General features: G+C 61.6%; 2 protein-coding genes across 5 annotated transcripts; one reads left to right on the forward strand and one right to left on the reverse strand.

Annotated features, from left to right (window-relative positions):
* Positions 1-4,714: 4,714 nt before the first annotated feature.
* Positions 4,715-8,504, forward strand: DPP7 (dipeptidyl peptidase 7). 3 transcript variants are annotated; one of them, XM_059072333.2, is made up of 13 exons: positions 4,716-4,856; positions 4,925-5,038; positions 5,124-5,263; positions 5,351-5,514; positions 5,740-5,875; positions 5,955-6,036; positions 6,132-6,298; positions 6,485-6,545; positions 6,988-7,106; positions 7,201-7,357; positions 7,519-7,583; positions 7,913-7,983; positions 8,108-8,504. In XM_059072333.2, exons 1-13 carry the CDS (start codon positions 4,775-4,777, stop codon positions 8,220-8,222), a joined length of 1,473 nt encoding a protein of 490 aa, XP_058928316.2. In that variant the 5' UTR covers positions 4,716-4,774; the 3' UTR covers positions 8,223-8,504. The 3 variants fall into 3 exon arrangements, with proteins under 3 accessions (XP_066896336.1, XP_058928316.2, XP_066896338.1); XM_067040237.1 differs by having other exon boundaries at positions 4,753-4,856; positions 4,932-5,038; XM_067040235.1 differs by having other exon boundaries at positions 4,715-4,856; positions 4,932-5,263.
* Positions 8,505-9,504: 1,000 nt separating this feature from the next.
* On the reverse strand, positions 9,505-21,910 carry LOC131761984 (endoplasmic reticulum mannosyl-oligosaccharide 1,2-alpha-mannosidase-like). Of its 2 annotated transcripts, XM_059073348.2 has the most exons (13): positions 21,670-21,910; positions 21,157-21,265; positions 20,351-20,469; positions 18,506-18,660; positions 18,126-18,235; positions 16,942-17,127; positions 16,070-16,218; positions 15,509-15,697; positions 13,385-13,575; positions 12,539-12,659; positions 11,760-11,957; positions 11,543-11,674; positions 9,505-10,783 (listed from the first exon to the last, which is right to left on the reverse strand). In XM_059073348.2, the coding sequence occupies exons 1-13, from the start codon at positions 21,778-21,780 to the stop codon at positions 10,580-10,582; spliced, it is 1,974 nt and encodes a 657-aa protein (XP_058929331.2). In that variant the 5' UTR covers positions 21,781-21,910; the 3' UTR covers positions 9,505-10,579. The 2 variants fall into 2 exon arrangements, with proteins under 2 accessions (XP_058929331.2, XP_066896335.1); XM_067040234.1 differs by lacking the exon at positions 18,126-18,235.

The following is a 21,910-nucleotide window of genomic DNA, read 5'->3' on the forward strand; positions in this document are numbered from 1 at the left end:
ATTGTGCACACAGTGTACAAACATGTAATTTGCAATGACAACATAAAGCAGGTGGAACTGTTTAGAAGCATAGTTTATGTGATTGAGTGAAGTTGTCCACCTGAAGTACGCTGTTATAAATTTAGGATGTTAAGTGCAATCTCCCTGGTAAGCAAAGAAAATATCTAGAAGATATACACCAAAAAATCCACAAGAAAGCTACTAGAGATAATAAATTCAGGAAATTTGCAGGGTACTAGATCAACAAGCAAAAGTAGTTGTTTCTGTGTAACTGAAATGAATAATTCAAAAGGAAATTAAGAAAGCAATTCCATTTAAAATAGCATCTAAAAGAATAAAATAATTAGAAATAAATTTAACCAAGGGGGTGATTTAATTGTACACTGAAAACCATAAAACATTGTTGACATAAATTAAAGAAAACATAAATAAGTGGAAAGATGTCCTTTGTTCATGGGTAGAAAGTTCCTTTTTTTTTTTGGCTGCGCCACATGGCTTATACTTAGTTCCCTGACCAGGGATTAAACTACAGCCCCAGCAGTGAAAGCACCGAGTCCTAACCACTGGACTACCAGGAAAGTCCCAGGAAGACTTAATTTTAAGATGTCAGTATTACCCAAAGTGATGTACAGGTTCAACACAATCCCTATCAAAATTCCAACAGTGTTTCTTTTTTCTTTTCTTTCTTTTTTTTTTTTTTTTGCAGAAATTAAAATGTCAATCCTCAAATTCATATGGAATTGCAAGGGGGGCCCTGAATAGCCAAAATAATCTTGGAAAAGAACAACGTTAGATGACGCACATTTCCCAATTTCAAAACTTCCTACAAACTCACAGTGTTCAAAACAGTGTGGTGAAAAAAAAAAAAAAAAAAAAAAAAAAAGTGTGGTGTTGTCATAAGGATAGACATATAGACCAATGGAACACAAGTAAGGCTCTAGAAATAAACTCATATATCTGTGGGCAATTGGTTTTTGCAAGAGTAGTAAGTCTATTTAATGGGGGAAATAATTTGTTTTCAGCAAATGATTCTGAGAAAATTAGATTTCCACATGAAGTTGGACCCCTACCTCACACCATATACAAAAAGTTAACTCAAAATGAATCAATGACCTAAATATAAGAGCTAAAAGCACAAAAAAAATACAGGTTAATCTTCATAACCTTGGGTTTGACAATGGATTCTTAGATAAAACTCCAAAAGCACAAACAACAAAAGACACATGTTGGATGTCATCAAAGTAAAAATTTTTGTGCACCAAAGGACACTATCAAGAGTACAAAGGCAACCCACAGAATGGGAGAAAATATTTTCAAACTACAAATCTGATAAGGGTTTAATAACCAGAATATACTTTTTATGTTTTTGTTTTTGTTTTTTTTGTGGTACGCGGGCCTCTCACCGTTGTGGCCTCTCCCGTTGCGGAGCACAGGCTCCGGACGCGCAGGCTCAGTGGCCATGGCTCACAGGCCCAGCTGCTCCGTGGCATGTGGGATCCTCCTAGCCCGGGGCACGAACCCGTGTCCTCTGCATCGGCAGGCGGATTCTCAACCACTGCGCCACCAGGGAAGCCCCAGAATATACTTTTTAAAACTTCTAAAACTCAACAACAAAAACAGAAACTCTTGAAACTCAACAAACAACAAAACCTCAAAAACAAAAACCCCAATTAAGAAAAAACTAAAACTCAACAAAATGAAGAATGAAAACACCTTTTATAATGTCAAAAGGGGACATTATATGTTATGTATAATTTAACCCCCCCCCCCCCACACACATGAACGTGGGCATAACTGCAGGTGCCACGTGGATCAGAGCTGAGAGCGCTGGGACCTGCTTGGGGACACCCCTTGCCCATTCAAGACATATCTCCAAAGAAGATTTATAAATGTTCAATAAGTACATGAAAAGATACTCAATGTCACTAATCAGGAAAATGCAAATCAAAATCTCAATGAGAGACCACTCACGCTCATGGGATGCTGCTGTTAAACAGAAAACAAGTGTTGGCAAGGATGTGGAGAAATCTGAACCTTTGTGCACCGCTGGTTGAAATGTAAAATGATGCAGATGCCGTGGAAATCAGTATGGAGGTTCCTCAAAAGATGAAACATAGAATTACCATATGATCCTGCAATCTCACTTCTGGGTATACCCCCCAAAAAATTGAAAGCAAGGTCTTGAAGAGATATTTGTATACCCAGGTTCACAGCAGCATTTTAAACAATACCCAAGAGTTGGAAACAACCCAGGTGTCCACTGATGGATGAATGGCTATGCATAATGTGGTCCATCCATACAATGAGATATTGTTTACCTTTAAAAAGGAAGGAAATCCTGACGCGTTGTGACATAGATAAGTCTTGAAGACGTCATGCTCAGTGAAATAAGCCAGACACAAAAAGACAAATTCTGTATGATTCCACTTACATGAGGTAGCTAGAATAGGCAAATTCATAGAGACCGGACAATAGAGGTCACCCCAGGCTGGGGGATAGGGAATTGGGAGTTGCTGTTTAATGAGTGAATGGTTTCTGTTTGGAAAAATGAACTAGTTTTAGAAATAATGATGATGTGTTAAAGCCAATGCATTTAGGGACTTTCCCTAGTGGTCCAGTGGTTAAGACTCTGCGCTCCCAATGCTGGGGGCCCAGGTTCTATCCCTAGTCAGAGAACTAGATCCCGCGTGCCGCAACTAAAGATCCCATAGGCTGCAAATAAGACCCAGCGCAGCCAAATAAATAAATAAATAAATAAGTAAAAGGATATTTGTGTTTGGGGGGGAAAAAGCCAATGCATTTAAACGTGGTTGAAAGTGTATAATTTAACACACATACACACATACACACGAATATGGCCATAACAGCAGGTGCTGCGTGGGCCAGAGCTGAGAGCCCTGGGACCTACTTTGGTACCTCCCATCCATCCCCCTTCCCCACCCTTGGTTCCTGGCAGCTTTGAGGTCTGAAATGGGCAGAGTAGGTTGTGATGAGGGACTGGGCCTGGCTCCCCAAATCTGTGGGCTGTGGAGGGGGAGTCAGGCCCCAGCTTTGTCCCCAAAGTCAGTGGCCCCAGGCAGTTGGGGGAAGGGCCCTGGACCCCGAGCCATACCCGAGTGTTCAGGGTCACCAGGTGTGGCAGGACAGTCTCAGAGGGAATCAGAATGCACCTCTCTGGGCCTTTTCAGTCCCACCCCAGGCGTGGAGGAGCTGCCTGGAGGGCTGGGAGCAGGGAACGTGGAGGGTCTGTGGTGGGGCTGTTGGGATCAGGCCTCTGAGCAGATAGAGGAAGAGATGCAAGTGGGAGCAGCCTGGGGAGGGGCTGCCATCCAGGGGGAGGGGCTGTGAGTCCTGTGTCTTGTCCTGGCCCCCACCCTGAAGATGCCGTGGGGGGCCTTCAAGTGTAGCTCTCTCAACACAGGACAGGCATCCCTAGGTGCGGGGATGGGCGCCCAGGAACAGGGACACGGGAACATGGGAACCTGGGCACAGGGACGCGAGGATGGGGACAAGGGGGCATGGGGACACAAGGGCGGGGACACGGGAACATGAGGAACACAGGGACACAGGGAGATGGGGACACGGAGACATGAGGGACATGAGGACATGGGGATGGGGACAGGGACTGTGGGATGATTGTGGTGTGCCACTGGGTGACCTCAGGGTGACTACACCCATAGGGTGGTGTCAGGTGATGGACAGTCGTTGTCACCATGCTGATTGCCACAGCAGCAGTCCTGGGGCTGTGTGAGGGGAAGCCAAAGGGCCAGCTGGTTCCGTTTCCTGGCTGTGGCCAGAGCCCAGGACCCCAGCCCAGCCTGGGCCGTCCCAGCATCAGACAGTCCAGGCCTGGGCAGAGCGTGGGGGTCGAGCTAGCCGGGGACAGTCTTGGGAGTGGGAATGGTTGGCTCACCTTCCCCACCTGCTCTGGGCCTGGCTCACTGCCCACGAACCCAGCAGGACTGTGGTCAGCACGGCCCCACCGGTGCTGAGCGGGCCGCCCAGCTTGGCCTGTCTGGCCCCTCACCAGGCCCTGGACTGGCACCGGGGGAGAGGTGGCCCTTCCGTCCTCTGGGTGCTGCGGAGCCAATGTGGGGGCTGGCCTGAGGGAGAGGGGAGAGGGTCCCAGATCCCAAGCTTGGCCTCCTAGCCTTCTCCACCCCCACGAGCTGCCCAAACTCCTGCCTGGGCTCCGAGGCCCCCGCTCGCCCGCCCCCTGCCCACCCACACGGGCCCTCCCTGTTGCTCGGACAGGACAGGCTCTTTTTCCAGGGCGGCCGACCCTCTTCGACGGAGGCCCCACCCCCATCCTCCTAAGGCTCCCTCCCTCCCTCTCAGGGGTCGTTCTGAGCAGCTGCTCAGGAGGCGGCCTTCCCCAACCCTGCCCTTGAGAGTGACCCTCCCCTGGGGGGCCCGACCCAGGACAACGCCGTGTGGCCGGAAGGCGGCTGGGCAGTGGGGCAGTCGCTTCCCGCCCGGTGCGTGTGTGGCATGGCGCCCGGCCCTCAGCAGTGGCCGCTAGAGGACAGGTGACTGGGCAGGCACGTCCCCCGCCCCAGCACCGGGCCCTCGAGCCCTCAGCCCACTTCCTGTGCCCCCATAGCGACCATCTTCATGGTGACACAGAATTGCCAGAAGCTTGAGGACCCGGAAGCTGGCGGCCGGGAGGAGAGGGCAGCGCTGCTCACAGCCCCGCCCAGGCCGTCACGTGAGGGCTTTCCTGCTGGTCACGTGATCCCGCCCACCTGACCCGAAGCCGGCGGGCAAAGCGAACATGAGCTGCCCGCCCCAGGCGGCCCTGCCCTGGGCCCTGGCCCTGCTGCTGGCCGTGCAGCTGCGCAGCCTGGAGGCCGGGGGTGAGTGCCGGCCCGCGGGCCCCCCACCCGGCACCCCCGGTCCCCGCGCTGAGCGCTGTGCCCTCCAGCCCACAGAGCCCCGGACCCTGACTTTCAGGAGGCCTACTTCGAGCAGCTCCTGGACCATTTCAACTTCGAGAGGTTTGGGAACAGGACCTTCCGCCAGCGGTTCCTGCTGTCAGGTGAGGTCGCTCTGGGGACAGTTCCTGCTGTCGGATGAGGACGGGCACCGCACGCCTCACCCGCGCCCTCGCCTCCATCCGACAGAGAAGTTCTGGAAGAGGGGCGAGGGGCCGATATTCTTCTACACGGGCAACGAGGGGGACGTGTGGTCCTTCGCCAACAACTCAGGGTTCATCCTGGAGCTGGCGGCGCAGCAGGGGGCCCTGGTCGTCTTTGCCGAGCACGTGGGTACCGGCTGGGGCTGGGGGTGGGAGTGGGGGCCAGACCGGGGCGCGGGGTCACTGACCCCTGGTCTGGTCGCCTGCCCACAGCGGTACTACGGAAAGTCTCTCCCGTTCGGTGAGCGGTCCAGGTGCCGCGGGTACACGGAGCTGCTGACGGTGGAGCAGGCCCTGGCCGACTACGCGGGGCTGCTCCGGGCGCTTCGGCAGGAACTTGGGGCCCAGGACGCCCCCGCCATCGCCTTTGGCGGGAGGTGCGTCCTTGTCTTCTTTCTCTTCCGGAACAAATGCAAGCTTGGCCCCGGCCAGAATTTCTGTGGGTCTTAGAAGTTTGGGGTCCTTTGGAGGCATGGGGTGGGGGGCTCTGAGAAAGGAGAGAGGAGGCAGGTGTCGTCGTGAGGCGCACTGGGGCCGGCGGGGGCGGGGTGCTGCAGGGGTGGCGTGGGGAGCCACCCAGCTAACCCTGCGCCCCTGCCCAGCTATGGGGGGATGCTCAGCGCCTACATGAGGATAAAGTACCCCCACCTCGTGGCGGGGGCACTGGCGGCCAGCGCACCTGTCGTCGCGGTGGCAGGCCTCGGTGACCCCTACCAGTTCTTCCGGGACGTCTCGGCAGTAAGTGAAGCCTCTGGCCCCCGAGCCCTGCCCCAGGCAGCCCAGGCGGCGGGTGCAGTCACACCCTTCCTTTCTCCAGGACTTTGAGGGCCAGAGTCCCAAGTGTGCCCAGGCCGTGCGGGACGCCTTCCGGCAGATCAAGGACTTGTTCCTACAGGGAGGTGAGGAGGCTGCCCCCTGCCTCCCTGCCCCTCATTCCCCCTCCCCCTCGTGTGCCTGAAGACTCCAAAGGCTCCTGTCCTGCTCCTCCTGGCAGCTTATGACACGGTCAGCCAGGAGTTCGGCACCTGCTCGCCACTCTCTGGCCCGGGGGACCTGACCCAACTCTTCGCGTTTGCCCGGAATGCCTTCACCCTGCTGGCCATGATGGACTACCCGTACCCTGCCGAGGTCGTGGGACACCTTCCGGCGAACCCCGTCAAGGCGAGGCTCCCACCCCTGGCTGGCGGCAGCCCGGGGAGCGCAGTGTCCTGTGGACGGGGAAGGGCCCGGCTGCCCTGGGGTAGTCAGAGCTGGCCAGCCCCAGGACCTTGCATCCACTCTGGGACCTGGGACTAGGGAAGGTCTCGAGGGGGGTGGCCGGCTGAGGGGCTCTGCTGGCACCCACAGGTTGGCTGCGACCGGCTGCTGACTGAGAGCCAGAGGATCAAGGGGCTCCGATCGTTGGCCGGTGCGTCTACCCACCTGCCTGGGCTGGTGTCGAGCGTGAGGGGCCCAGTGTCGGCATGGGAGTGGGTGGGCTGAGGAGCGGGCGGGCAGCAGTGAGGGCCGTACTGGGGCGGGGAGCGCAAAGCCTCCACTTGGCCCCTGGGGCAGGAAGTGGCCATCCCCGCTATGGCCCAGCCTGGAGAGCACGAACCCAGGGGCCTTCTGGTAGGCCCCCAGTGCAAAGGGCAGCACACCCCACCTCAGCCCCCCCTGCTGGGAGGGCGAACATCAAAGTGGGCTGCCCAGCTGCCCTCAACAGCAGGACAGGAGCTGATAGTACAGACCCCAGCCGCCCCACTCCTCACTGGGCCCATAGGACTCCAGAGCCCCTGACGCCTGCTGGACCCGTCCAAGGGGGCAGGGTGGGTGTCCCGGCATCCAGCCCCAGGACCCCTCTCCCCCAGGCCTGGTGTACAACTCCTCGGGCACGGAGCCCTGCTATGACATCTACCTGCAGTACCAGGTCTGTGCCGACCCCACGGGCTGCGGCCTGGGCCCTGATGCCAAGGCCTGGGACTACCAGGTATGGGCGAGCTGGGGTCTGGGACTGCCAGGTATGGGGTGCTACATGTGGTGTCCTGGCCCCCTGGCCTGATGGTGGTGCGGGTGTCCCTCAGGCCTGCACTGAGATCAACCTGACGTTTTCCAGCAACAACGTGTCGGACATCTTCCCTGACCTACCCTTCACTGAAGCACTGCGCCAGCAGTACTGCCTGGACACGTGGGGCGTGTGGCCCCGGCAGGACTGGCTGCAGACCAGTTTTGGGGGAGGCGGTGAGGCTCAAGGCAGGGGTGGGGCGGCATCCTTCCCCGTGCACTGAGCTGCCTCTCTCTCCCACACTTCCTGGATAGAGCTGGAGTTTGATCCAGACCCTGGGTCACACATTTGGGGGGCCCCACCCGGTCCCCACCACTGCTTGCTCTGTCCGTTTCAGACCTCACAGCTGCCAGCAACATCATCTTCTCCAACGGTGACCTGGACCCCTGGGCAGGGGGAGGGGTGAGTCACGGCCAGGAAGTCGCTGCCCCTGTGTGGGTCCCAGCACTCTTGGCTCTGTACCTCCTTGATTTGTGTCCCAGTTTTCATTGTTCCCTCCTCTCCCTTTGTTGGTTCTATTCCTGACATCTTATGGCGACCTGATTTCTGGCTCATTAATCTTCACCTTTCATTTGTAATGGGACTGTTCAGGTCTATGCAGTCACCTCAAACTACTGCTTTAACTGCACCCCACAAGCTGGGACGTGCAGCTTCCCAGCAGGTTGTGCTGCGAGGCTGAGGCCCAGAGCACAGCCTGCACCCCTGACACGGAGGCTCCTTCAACGATCCAGATTCAGAGCAACCTGAGCACGTCGGTCCTCGCCATCACCATCCACGGGGGAGCGCATCACCTGGACCTCAGGTGCAGTCCCGCCTGGGGAGGGAGTGCAGTACCTGGCCTGTGCCGATGGGTGGACGTGGGCTAGGGTGGTGTGAGGCTCGCGGCCTGGCAGCCCTGCTGAGTCCCCCGCACGCCCGCTCCTCAGAGCGTCCCACCCAGAAGACCCCGCGTCTGTCGTGGAGGCACGCAGTCTAGAGGCCACCCTCATCGGCAAGTGGGTCGAGGCAGCCAGGCGTGAGCGACGGCTGCGGCTGGCATAGCACGGGGGCTCGGAGGCTGAGGGGTGCTCCCGCAGCAGGACCACAGAGGACTTGCTGGGAGCCTGAGGCGAGTAAGGGAGGGAGGAGCCCCGGCCCGACCTCCTGAACCTGGAGCTCAGCCAGGGTGGGCAGGGCCTTGCCCGAGGGAGAGGCCGGACAAACACTGGTGGCCTGTCAGGCGTGTCGTGTCCCGTGTCCTGTCCTGAGGCCCTGCACACAGTGAACGTGCTTACACCACCTCCTAAACTCAGCTGATAAATAAAGCAGAATCCTCAGCTCCCATCTGTGTGTTGGGTGGCGGGGGATGCCGGCCTTTCCTGCGGCTGGCCAGGCCACACCGCCACAAGAGGCCACCCCAGTGATTCTCCACCTCCCTTCTCAGCTGTCCCTTTCGTCCTTTTCGTCCCCAACCACTGCGTCTGTCTGGGGAGCCCTGCAGCCCACAAGTCCCCCGACTTGGGGCCAGGCCTGGGCGGGGCCTGGGGGGCAGTCTGCTTCACTCAGCGGACTCAGGCCCACCGTGTGGGAACCCTGCTGTCCCGAGTCCCACACCCACCGCTGCCCAAGAGGCTCCTGCGCTGGGGTACGGGGGGCGGGGGGCAGCGTAGGGACGGGGAGCGCACCGCGCCCTCCAGCTGGGGAGGCCCTGCCAGGCAGGCAGCCACAGCCGTGAGACGCAGGGCAAGAGGCCGACTGAGACACGGGCCTGCGCGCCTGCCGGGCACCTACCGGGCACGGAACCTGCAGGGCCCTGGGCCAGTGGAGGGCGGCAGCCCTGAGGGTGAACGCGGAAGGTGTGAGCGGAGAAGGGGCCACGGCGGCAGGCCAGGCTCTGCCTGACCCCGGGTCCGGTGCCTGTGTAGAGGCTTCTAGGAGTGAGAACAAAGTCTCCACATTTAACACGGACAAAGGGCTGGCTTGTCCTACAGGGCCACCAGGGCCTGGGAGCTATAGGGCCAGCCGAGGACCAGGATCCTGGCTTCGCTCTGGAAAGCCACCCCGGGGTCAGTCCTGAGGCATGGGCGCAGCCAGCTAAAGAAGGAATGAGGGCTTCCCTGGTGGTGCGGTGGTTAGGAATCCGCCTGCCAATGCAGGGAACACGGGTTCGAACCCTGCTCTGGGAAGGTCCCACGTGCCGCAGAGCAACTAAGCCCATGTGCCACAACTACCGAGCCTGCGCTCTAGAGCCCGTGAGCCACAACCACAGAGCCCCTGCTCCGCAACGAGAAGCCACCGCAGCGAGAAGCCCGCACACCGCAACGAAGACCCAATGCAGCCAAAATTAAATAAAATAGATTTATTTTTTTAAAAAAGGAATGATATATGTTGACCAGGCACCCTGAGAAGAAGCCCCACATGCGGACACCCACACGCCAGGAAAGCGGGCAGAGCAGGTGGGGCCCGCCATGCTCGCTGGCGCCGGCAACCGTCACAGGCATACTGTCACCCTGGGCGCCACTGGCCAGCACCTGCCCTGTGGGGCTGACACTCCCAAATGTCCCCCCAGGGGCAGGGGCAAAGCTGACCTCTGGACACGTCAGACCTGACCCAAACACTGCCCCTGCCGCCCCTCCCCCTCTCACAGTTGCGATTCCAGAAACAAAGACACAGCAGGTGCCAGTTAGAACAAATGTACTTTTATCTCCACTGAAAAGTCCATCAATCAGGGCTGGCTGGGAGGCGGTGAACTTGCCCGCCCAGCCCCGCCCCTGCAAGGGCAAGGGGAGGATCCCTGAGTCCAACGTGTAAGCAGCACGGCCGGCCAGGGGCCCAGATCCCCACGAGGTCACAGATGCCCCGAGACCCCAGGTTGGGGTGTGTTCACGAGCTGTGAGGCCGTGAGGCTGAGCTGTACCCAGGCTGTCCCCTCAGCTCCTGTCTCTGATCTCATCATGGGCTCTGGGGACCCAGTGTGGCCCAGGGTGACCAGAGGGCCCAGGACCCCCAGGAAGCCCCGCACGGCCAGCAGGAGGGCATGCGGGCTTCAGGAATGCAGTCGTGATTTGATTTTCTCAGGAAGAAGGAAGAGGCTCCCCGGGTGGACGGGACCTCCCTAACTCACAGTGCTGATTTATTCCTTACTTGTTCCTAATGGTGTCCCGACGTGAGCCAGGCAAGGAGCCCAGAACCCGTGGCAGAGCACCAGAAGCCCAGTGGCCACCCCAAGCAGCTATGAGGCCCCGAAACGTCTTGGCCCAGTTGCCGCTGGCCTCTGTCATCAGCCCGGCCTGGAGCACGTCCAGCCGGCTGGGAGGACACCACACAGCCCAGGCCAGGGCCAGGGCCTTGCCGACAGGCACCCTCCACGACAGGACTCGTCAGTCCCCGGGCAGCACCCGCTCGGGAGCCGCCCCGCGCTAGGAGGCGGCCCAGATGGGCAGGGGGTGAGCCTCCGTGTTGAACACGTAAGTGTCCAGGCTGAGCAGGTCTGGGTCGTCGGAGAAGAGCAGATACAGGTACTTGAGCGTCTCCCCCAGAAAGAAGCTCTCCATCTTGTCCCTGGGCTGGGGATTGCGGGGGTCCTGGACGTTGCTGATGGAAGAGTAGCCGCCCGAGGGGACCTGCACAAGAGCCAAGGCCACAGCGTCACGACGCTGGCTCAGCCCTCCAAGGGCTGCAGGCTAGAGGCAGCCTCCAGAGCCCCCTGCCCCACGGCAGCGCACACAGCCCCCCAGGGCAGGGTCTGGGGCGGTGAGGACACCAAGGCCCACAAGGGGACTGGCCGCTCCGGAGGTCAGCCATGGTTCCTCCAGGGACACCCTGGGGGATGGCAGCAGAGTGCAAGTGACCAGATGGAAAGCGCGACCCCCAGAGCCTGTACAGGTCTTGCAAGAGCCCTGAGGTCACCCGAGGAGTGTACAACCCAGCACCTCACGTGCCACAGGGCAAAGACCAAGTCTCGGCTCTGCTGGGGTAGGCAGTGGGCCTTGGGCAGGGCGGGACCTTCTCTGAGCCATGGCCCCGGCTGTACAATGGGCGGCTGGGCCTGAGCACGGCAGGTGGGGGGGTGGTCGTGGCACCTGCCCTGGGGAGCAGAGGCCCAGAAGTCACCTCCGGGTGGGAAAGTGCTGCCCAGGCCACACAGACAACCCAGGACGGACACGCTCTGCGCACCTCGGGCCACTGCAGGGACCCTCCCCACACAGGCTGCCCCCCGAGACAGGAAGGAGGGATGCCCTGGCCCCCGGTCATGTACACCTTGAGGGCAGTGCTGCGCAGCTGGGCCCCCGCGGCCAGGGTGGGGCCTCCCCCATCCAGCCCACGTGGCAGGTGGCGGTGAGGAGCTGGGGGCGAGGACCAGGCGGCGGGCGGGCCCTCACCCTCGTGTACATGTTGAAGCTGCGCAGGATCTCCCAGCCCCAGTCCTGGTACTTGCGGTCGCCCGTGAGGCGGTACAGGTAGAACAGGCTCTCCACCGTCTCGGGCCGCAGCAGGTTGTGTCTGTCGGCCGCCTGGGGAGGAATGCGGGCTCAGGATTAGCCCTGCCACGGCCCTGCCCTGGCGCCCCTGAGCCACACCGGCCCCAGCGCGGCTCACCTTGACCTGCACGTCCTTACGGGACCTCTCGGGGTGCAGGTTGAAGTGCACGATTTCGGGGCTCAGCCCCGTCTCCATCTGACGGTTCATCTGGTAGCAGGTGTCCATGAGTGCCCGGGCCAGCTCCATGTGGTCGGCAGGCAGGCCGTGGTGGGCGCCCAGAGCTAGCGTCCCTGGCAGGAAGCACACCAAGTGGTCCTGGAATCAGAGGGTCACCTCACCACTGTGGACCTGCGGCCTCACGGGTTCCACACGGGTCCTGCATTATCAGGCCGCCCACGTTCCCAGGAGCCAACAGGCTTGAGTGCCGGCAGGGCTCCAAGAGGGGACTGAACTGCAGGCCGCACACCGGGGGCCCCACGCACGCAGGGCAGAAGCTGCTAGAAGGACCACCAGCTCCCGGGGAGCACATGCCGACCCGGGTCTCCCTCGTCTCCAGCTCCCAGCGGCCGATGGAGCACCAGCTGCAGGGGGACAGGGGGAGGGGGAGCTGGGGGCGGGGCTCCCGGGAGCATGGGAGGCGGGGCTTGGAGCAGGGGCGGGGCCCTGGGGGGGCAGGGGGTTCTGGGGAAGGGGCCCTGGCACCACACAGACCTCAGCTCCCCCTGGCACGGGATAGCCCGGGCCGTGCAGCCCGCGTCCACTCGTGACGGCTCACGCTCCGTAGCCAGCGTCACGTGGTCCCCTCCGACGTCCAGAGCCTCGGAGCCGTCCGAGGTCAAGGACAAAGGGTTCAGCCCCGGGACCGCTAGGCCGCGTCAGACCGCGCTCCTGCTTACCATCTTGGCGCTGAAGCGGCCGTGGGCGAGTTCCCCCACGAACGTCAGCTTGCCGGGCTCAGATCTGTGCAGCAGGTGCTTTTTGATTCCCTCCACGGCTTCAAGGTAGTCTTCCAGCAGCCTGTGCAGACCGGCGGGGCCCGTGTGCTCAGGCCAGGCGGGCGCACGGCCCCCGTGTTCCGGGGAAAGGCACGACCCTGAGCGCCCGTCGCCTTTCTCGCGGCTGCCCTGTCTCGGGTGGTGCCCGGCAGTCTCCGCGTGGAGGCCCGGGTCAGCCCCGTGGGCTGCTGCCCCCGCCCCTCACCAGGGCCCGTGCCTCCCAACCAGCCCCAAGGGGCCACCAGAGACCAGTCTCTGCCGAGCCCCTGGCCCCGACGCGCCCACGCTGGTTCTCTGAACCAGCCCGCGGGCTACCCCCTTGGTGACACCCTCGTCTCACCCGTGGGTGATGGCCCGGAGCTGCCCTGATTCTGGGTCACTGTCACCCCCGGGCCTGAGACTTGCGGCAACCCCAGCACCCTCGTGAGGGTTAATTTCTATTCCCCCAACCGGACAAGGCGCCACCCTGCTCCCCAGGAAAGCGCGCGCTCTCGGGGCCGGGGCGCCGGCTCGAGGAGGCCCAGGCAGCCGCGGGAGCGGGCGCCAGACGGGCGGCCACGTGCCCGAGGAAGACCCCGGCTGCCCGCACTGACGAGCCGCGGAGCCCAGCAGCCGGCCGGGCCCTGGCTCCGCACCCAGGCTGTGAGGAGACCCGCCCCGCGCAGCGGCCCGGCCCCAGGTGGCGTGGCTGCCGTTCCCGCCACCCCGAGGGCTGGGCCACCCCGAGGGCAGAGAATCGGGCCTCACTGTGTCTCCTTCTTCCCAGCCTGGATCCACTGCTTCAGCAGGTACTCGTAGTAGCTGTCGGCCCTGGCGCCCAGGGTGAACACGCCCAGGTGCGTGAAAAGCCCGCTCTCGGTGTTGATGAACATAGGTACCAGCCCGTCCTTCTTCCCGCGCAGCGAGTGCACGCGCCGGGCCACTTCCTCCGCGGCCGCCTGCGGCGCAGGAGGGCGGGGCGGTGAGCAGGGCGGGCGGCACCCGCCCTCGCCACCGTTCTCAGCCCCGCCCTGGGGGGACATCCTAGGAGCAAGTAGCCGCCGTAGCGCCTGTATGCATCCTGAGAACATGCACGCGACCCCTTCATCCGCTGATGGGCAGGCGACCTGACGACGCACTTTACACGGAACATACATAACAGCCCCACACGCAAACCCAAAAGGCGAACCACTGATTGTCAGAAAAGTCGATCCAGCAAGACAATCGCACATCCACTAAGAGGTACAAGTATGGCTGGACAACACACGAGGACGTCTGTGCGGGACGGGACCCGACAGGAGCCGTGTTGTCAAGATCCCCAATGGGACACAGGCCAAAGCTCAGCAGGTGACCGTCCAGACAGGCGGTCAACCCACACGATGAAGCCTGTCTGCACTGGGAAAGGGAGGGTTCGGACCAGTCCGGCACCCTGAGGACACCGTGCTCACTCAACACCCAGACTGCAGTCACTGCAGGAGGGACACGAACTGGCCAGAATGGGGCCCGTGCCAGAGCCCAGCCCTGTGCGGCGGCCAAGGGGGGTCGGCAAACAGTGCTGGGTTCAATCTGGGTGAGGGAACTGTTCTGGAATTACGTAACGATGATGGTCACAAACACGTCAGTACACGCAATGTATACAAAGAAGACAAGATTTCTTGATCTATAAACTAAATCTCAATTAAAAACAAGGGAGGGCATCCCTGGTGGCGCAGCGGTTGAGAGTCCGCCTGCCGATGCGGGGGACACGGGTTCGTGCCCCGGTCTGGGAAGATCCCACGTGCCGCGGAGCGGCTGGGCCCGTGAGCCGTGGCCGCTGAGCCTGCGCGTCCAGAGCCTGTGCTCCGCAACGGGAGAGGCCACAACGGTGAGAGGCCCGCGTACGACAAAAAAAAAAAAAAAGAATCTGCCTGCCAATGCAGGGGACACGGGTTCGAGCCCTGGTCCGGGAAACCCCACATGGTGGGGGAGCAACTAAGCCTGTGCGCCATACCTACCGAGTCTGTGCTCTAGAGCCCGCAAGCCACAACTGCTGAGCCCTGGAGCCACAACTACCAAAGCTTGCACGCCTAGAACCCATGCTCTGCAACAAGAGAAGCCACCACAATAAGATGCCCATGCACTGCTACGAAGACCCAACGCAGCCAAAAATAAGTAATTAATTAATTTTAAAAAAAATAAAATTAAAATGCCATCTTTAAAAAAAAAAAAAAAGGAGGAGAAAAAAGGCTGAAGGAATAGAATCAACCTTAGAGGAAGGCCCACAAGCAGAGACATCGTCCACAGGAGGGGCCCTAAGGCGGGCGAGCAGACGCTGCTAGAGGCAATAACATACGGAGAGCCAAGAGCAAAAAACAAGTCAGCCCTCCGTGCCACGTGCACCTGCTGGTCCCGCCACACAGCAGGAGACATGCCAGCAACACCGCTCCAGCCGCCCACCCAGGACAGACACGTGCGTGGGCACAGTCCAGGTGCCACAGCTGGGATGGCCACAACGTCATCTGCACTGAACTGGCTTCAAAACCCGGTGACTCCACACATCCCACGGCAGCGGCCACGACAGAGCCGGCCGCCCTCGCTGGCTCAGAAGAGTCCCGGACAACAGTAGGTGGACCTGAGGCCACGCAGAGCACCACACGACAAGACGTCCACTGCCAGGACCCTAAGGACGTGGGACTGCACAGGGCTGGGGCCAGGCAGAGGACTCACCCTGCAGTCAATGCCTTTCATGCCTGCACCTCTGATATCACAAGATAATGGGACTCACCAGGAAAAACGTGGCACAAAACCAAACACGACACTGGTCTCATGCCACACAGACCTGCACCTGCCCCACTGAAGCAGAGACAGCCCCGCTGCAAACCCACTCCAGCTGGAAGTACAGCCCCTCCGTACCTGAAATTTCTTAACTCCCGTGAGACGAGAGAGCTCTCGGAACTCCAGCTGAATGCTTGTCACCTCGGCCACCGTGCTGTCAGAGGTCCAACGCGGTGGGTGGGCAACTCCAGTGCCGATGTTTACGTCGGAATACGGAATCTTAGAGGGTGTTTGGAACGCAGGCATTAACCGATTTCCAAAATCCTCCTGATACACAACACAACGATGAGTCAATGATTCCTGTCCCAGAGTGGCCTGTCGCCATGGCATGACACTAACCCGTCACCCGTTTCCATCTAATCCACTGGAGAGATGAGTTTGCTGGCTTCACGTGGCCCCACCCCTGAAGAGCTGCAAACACCGAGCTGGACTCAACCAGCCCGGAGTGACCATGCCTGCAGACGGCAGGGCCACTTGAGCCGCGCACGTGCACGGAAACAGACTCGAGTGCGTGGGGGGGAGAGGAGACTGCGAACAAACGCCTCCCCACCCTGACCCCACGAGAAAAGGACCGACTGTGCAGCACTCGAGACCCCAGTGCCCCCAGGACGGGAGCCGACCTGGTGCCGGGACACTCACAGCCTTTTTCAGAAAGAGGACATCCCCGGACAAGTGGAAGGCGCTCAGAAGACCCCCCAGGATCCGGATGGTGCTCTCAAACAGGTTGACGTCCACGTTTTTCTGAAACAATAACTTCTGGGACACCCACCTCCTGGCTTCTTCAAATTCTATCACGTGAAACAGCACAGATTCAGGAACAAATTCACAGTCCAAGCGTTTCCCTGACCGCTCCCTCTGGGGCCACACGCTCCCCCTGCAGGGTTTCAACGTCACTTCCCAGTGCAAGAGGGGACCCTGAAGGCTTCCAGTCCCGCAAATAAAACGGAGCCAGTGTGCAGCTGGGGGAAGGCCATGCAGCACGAGGTCAAGTGCTCGACAATCACAGCCACGCTACAGAGGCCACGAGGGTGAGTGAGGGGCAGGCGGTCCTCAGCCCAATCAGAAAACTTAAAGCAGAGGTTTAAAATGCCAGTTTAGAACCACCTAGAGACACACCATCCCAACTGAGCCCCATCTGCGCGGCACAGGAGGACATTAGGGAGAGATTCGGGGCGCTGGCGACTCCGTCAGATCACGTGTCACCTCCCACCACCGGGCCCCGCCTGACTGCAACAGAAACACGGGCTGGGAACGCCCCTGGAAGCCCACCTACAGCCTCACTCAGCTCTCGGCAGGGGGCGCAGGGGACGCCTGTCCCGAGCATCCCCTGGCCGCCTGGATGTGAGGGGACAAAGGACCCGCCCAGGGCCAGCACGGCCACCCTGGCACCCAGGACGAGGGGAGGCGCAGCCCAGTGGGACACGGCGCGTGGACACCTCCCAGCCCAGGCTCGCTCGGGCCCGAGGGTCACGCATGAGAGCTTGGCCCTCATGCTAGGGATGAGCAGATACCTTTCTTCAGACCCAAAATCCACATGGTGTCCAGGGCGTCGATCAGCGTGAGGCCGAGGCCGAACCACTCGCTGAAGGACTTGGACACGGGCTTCAGCTCGTCGTGGCCCCAGGCGAACTTGCGGTATCCGGCCCACGCGTGGCGGAACGCGGCGACCACGGCCTTCTGGCGCTCGTTCTGCGGGGCTGCAAGGAGGGAAGCGCGGCGTGGGTGCCCGGACAGAGCGGTCCTGCGGCCCCACGGACAGTGAGGCCGACGGGGGCCACCACGGCTGCAGTGAAGGTCTGAGCAGGACCCGCTGCCTGGCCCGGGCCCAGCCGCCCCCACCGGGGCCCGGCGGGGACCACCCTCGGGGGGCAGTGAACACTTGCAGAGCAAAGCATCGGAGGCCGTGGGACCACTACGGCTGCAACGTGCAGTCTGGTTTGGGGACCTCAAACGTGACAGGCACTGGTGACCCGGACAGTGCTGCGCCCTGCCCGATGAGCCGCGGGCACTTCCAACGAGGAGCAGACACCGCCAAGGCCGCTCGGACACTCCCCAGGGCACCCTCGGGGCGCATCCAGAGGCTGCTTCCTGCCCCACGTGGGGGGACCAACGCACACACGGGGCTACCGCGCAGGCGAACACACGTGTCCACGGCGTCACCACACGTCCCGTCAGCGTCGACACCCACGGCTCTGCCGTCCATTTCTAACCCCACACGGTCTCCCCGTGTCCCCACGTGCGTGGCCACGAGTCCCCACTCCGGGCTCTCCTGTCCTCCCTGGGGGCTCCAGCACCGAGAGCAGAGGGTCCCGGTGGGGACCCAGACTCGGTTCTCCTCTCCGTGGAATGGGAACAGGACAGGCTGACCCCTCAAGGGGCGACATGAGGACCGCAGCACCCAGGCCCCTGGCTGCCCGGACACAGGCGGGAAACGAGCCTCCCGCACACACGTTCCCGTGCGGCTGCAGCGCCGGACACGGGACGACAGCCGCCGAGGAGCCCCACGTCGTCACCAAAGCTCTGAGGGGTGCTGACGCCGAGACGCGCTCATCCTCGCACCTGTGTGTCCAAGGCTGAGCGGCGCGCGGAGGGACGGCGGGAGCCCCCCGCCGCCCTGCCGCTCTTGTGCGTGTCCACACGCCCCCACCCTCAGAGTGCCCGGGGGAGGCCCGAGAGGGCGCAGGCCGGACCTTACCTGGCCTGCTCCTTGGCCGGAGGGCCTGCGGGGAAGGCCTGGGCGGGGCCTCCGCCTTTCTCGGAGGGAGCTGGGTGCCCTGCTCCGGCGCGGTCCCTGCGCCCGTCCAGCTGGAGCAGGAGGAGCGCGCGCTCAGAGCAGGGGCCGAGGTGCTGATGCCCCGAGCTCGAGGTCGAGGTCACAGCCTAGCTGGGCTCAGACTCGGCCTCCACACGAGGGGGCCCTGCCCCGCCCTCCCACCCCCCACGGGGCACACGCAATCTGCAGAAGGCGCGTTACGCGTCAGGCCGCTCCTCTTTGCTCTCCAGGAAAAGAAACACCACGAGACCGCCTGACGGCCCCTGAGGCCCCACTCGGTCCCGCTCTGCGGCTCCTGGTACCTGGCGCGGTTTCCCTGCGCGTCGTCTTTCCAGCGAGCCGCGCCGGCTGCCTCTGCCCTCCTCTGGGCCTCCTCCTGCCTCTGGCCCTTGGCGTCTCCGTCGGGGGCTCTAATCTGCAGGTTGGGTGGTCCCCGTCGGAAATGCCTTGGAGGCTTCTGGACAGAGCCAAGAAGAGACCGGAGTCACTCGTGAAATGATTCACTCGCGCGTCGGGGACGCGGCCCCCGGTCTGACCGGCCCCACGCAGGGAGCGCTGCGGACTGGCGGAGCGGCTGCGACTGCCCAGCGGAAATCACTGTCCTGTCTCGTACGACAGGCAGCTCTGGGAGGAGCCCCTTACTCGCCAGCTCCCGGCCCTGACCACCCGGATGGAGGCTCTGCCGACGGGCACGTGCCACCCTGCACCGCGGGTTGAGCCCCTGGCAGGGACCTTTCCCCGTGTCAGAGCCTGAGGGTAGCAGGGCCTGCAGGGTGAGAGCCAGCACGGCCCCACGGATGGAGCCGCAGACAGTACCGTCGCAGGCCCGCGCCCGGACGCCCCAGCTGCATCCTCGGAAGGGTGTGGCAGAGGTGGCCGGTCAGTGACAGAGCGCTGCGGGGAGGGCAGTGCCCCTCCCGGCTCCCAGCCAGCCCTGAACAGTGTGCGTGACTGGCAACTCCTCCAGGAAGTGAGGACGCTGACTGGTGAGTGGAAAGGTCTCTGCTTTTCAGCATCCGTGGAAACCTCATGGAGCATCCCGGAAGACATTCTCCTTCCAAAGATTCAAACCCCACCAAGCTGGGTCCCCCGGGTCAAGAACGCGGGTCTGGCCGAAACAAAGCTGCATCGCTCAAACACGTCCTGGGGACGAGTGCTGGCGTCTGAGTGGAAGAGAAGGTCCGAGCGGCCCCAGGACTTGTGCCAGGGGAGACATGGGCGTTCAGCCCTTCACGTCCAGCCCCTCCTAGACACCAGAGACGGGTCGTGGACGCTGAGGTGTGGGAAGGTGTCTCTCGCTGGGGAAACGTGCCGCGTTCCGCTTTCACAGGACTGTGCAGGTCAGTAGGCAAAAGAGCAGCCACAGAAGTGGCGGAGAGAACGCTCACGGCTCCAAAGGGAGAAATTCCCTCTTCTACCCACAGACCCTCCAGTAAGACACGGGGAGGACGGCCGCCTGTCTCTCCCCGGGGCCGCCCTGCAGCACCTGTCCCAGGATCCTCTCCCTGGGGGGCCCTCGGAGCACATGGACGGACACCCCAACCCGCAGTGGAGGGTGTCCCCAGGTGCAGAGCGCCCCGGGCTCTCCAAGGCCATCCCCCCTGGAGCCACTGCCCTTTGCAGGGGACTCTCCCTGGCTCTCCGGCTGCCCAGACTGCCCTCTAGTGTCCACGTCCTCCTTCCGCCCCCACCTCCCCACCCCCAAAGGCGCCCCAGGACTAGGCCTCGCCCCTCCCTCCCCCTTTCTGGACAACAGGCAGCACGCACCTGCGTGCTCCCAAACCTCTCTCCCAGGCCCCGACTGCTGCTCGGGCCCCCAGCAACTCGGTCTGGGGCGGGTCCCGAGAGGAGCGCCCGCCTGAGTGTCCCCCGCCAGTAGCTCCCACAGAAAAGGGACGGCTCTCGTTCACACCTACCAAGGATCCGGCACAGCAGATGCACAAAGAAAATGAGGGAGAGAATGGCCCTCTTCCTTTCCCCCCGTCTCCTTCATCCAACCAGCCCAGAGGAAGGAGTGTGAGGTTAAAACCTCAAACAAACGGTAAGAAGAAGAATCCTTCCCAGTCGCTCTGGAACAGCACGTACTGTTCCGAGAGCTTCTGCCACGGGCCCGGGCTACAACTCCGCGTACAGCTTATTCACAGTACCTGAGGTGACGCCCCCGCGAAGGTTTCTTCCGGGTTCTCGGCTGCTCTCCGAGGAGCTGGCAAGACGGGTGCATTTGCGGGTCTCACCTTCGGCCCTTCCGCCGACCTGCTGCCCACGGCTAAACGAGAGAATCTCCTTTATCTCGGATTCGCCACAAAGCCCGGAGAGCATCCACACAACTAAGGCTCCGCGTGGAAGGACGCGGCGGGACCTCCGAAGAGGGCACTTCAAGCAATTCAAGCACGGCCAAAGGGAATCAAACCTTTCTCTTCCAAAGCACCTGGCAGTTTCTGTCCTTATCCCCGCCCACATCCCCGTTACTCTGCCTTCGTGTTTCCCGGTTCGGGAAGGGCACGAGGTGGCACACGGGCCATTTACTGGAGCAAAGCTACAGCGGCTCTTTAGCTTTCCTCCTCAAAGAAGCCACCCTAGAGCAGTTCAGAAGGGACCCTGCACCTCTTCACTGGGCACCCTGCCCGGCCCTTCCCAGCTCCCGGTAGCGCGTGTTAGGAAACCCACGCAACGCGTTCAGCCTCAGCGCTCAGCCTCAGGACCTGAACCTCACTGTGAGACAGACAGGGTGAGATGCCGGTCCTCACAGCAGACATTTGCGAAACAGTCGCACAACCCCAAGTTAACAGCCACCTCCTAGCCGGGGCTTGGGAGCACTCTAGGCTTCTCTGTATTTCGACTTCCTGCCAACGTGCTGACGTCTATGCCTCCTGCAGCTGCGAGATCGCGCTGCTGCCGCTTAGTGCGCCCTCAGGAACCCCCACGGGTCGCTGCGGAATCGTGGAGCTGGTACCTTTCCACTCGTCGGCCACACTGATGTAGGACAGGAGGCCGCAGAGCATCAGGAACGCCAGCAGGAAGAGGACCACGTTCCGCTGTAACCTCGACAGCTGCTTCCATTTCTGAGAGAGAGAGACAGACAGTGACATTTTTACTGAAAAGAGCACAGCTGGAAATCTCTCCCACCGTGACACACTCCGTGGGGACGACGAGGAGTTCCGGAGGCCCAGCGTGGGCTCTGCTGCTTTTGAACCGGAGGAAGAAGTTGCCTCTCGGCAGGGGCCGCAGGCTGGGACGATACTGCTGCAGACGACACACCGCACGGGCCCACGTTCGAGGAGAATGCAAACCCACGCGGAGACCGTTTCTGGCCGACACGTGGGCAGCGGGAAAAGACCTGCAGCGCGCGTGTGCTGACTCAGGCTCCGCCAGTCTCGCCTCGGCCCTACAGCCTGGGACCCCTGGAGCCGCGCGGCCGGCCCCGTTCGTACGCTCGCCCCGGGGAGGCCCCAAGGCCGCCCCTCACCCGCCAGAACGAGCGCCGCCTCAGGCCCTGCCCGCCGTCGTAGCTCCGGCCGGGGCTCAGCGTCACCGAGATGAAGTCCCGACGCGGCGGCAGCGACGGCGGCGGATACATGACAGCTGCAGCGGCAGCGGGCCGGGGAGCTCCGCCCTCCGGCGTCGTCAGGAGGCCAGGCTCCGAGCTGGGCCGTGAGGCCGACAGGTCCGACGCCGGTAGGCGGCCATCGCGGCGCCGTCGATTCCCC

Source organism: Kogia breviceps, chromosome 8 (assembly GCF_026419965.1).
Source record: "Kogia breviceps isolate mKogBre1 chromosome 8, mKogBre1 haplotype 1, whole genome shotgun sequence".
In the NCBI taxonomy this organism is placed as follows: Eukaryota; Metazoa; Chordata; class Mammalia; order Artiodactyla; family Physeteridae; genus Kogia; species Kogia breviceps.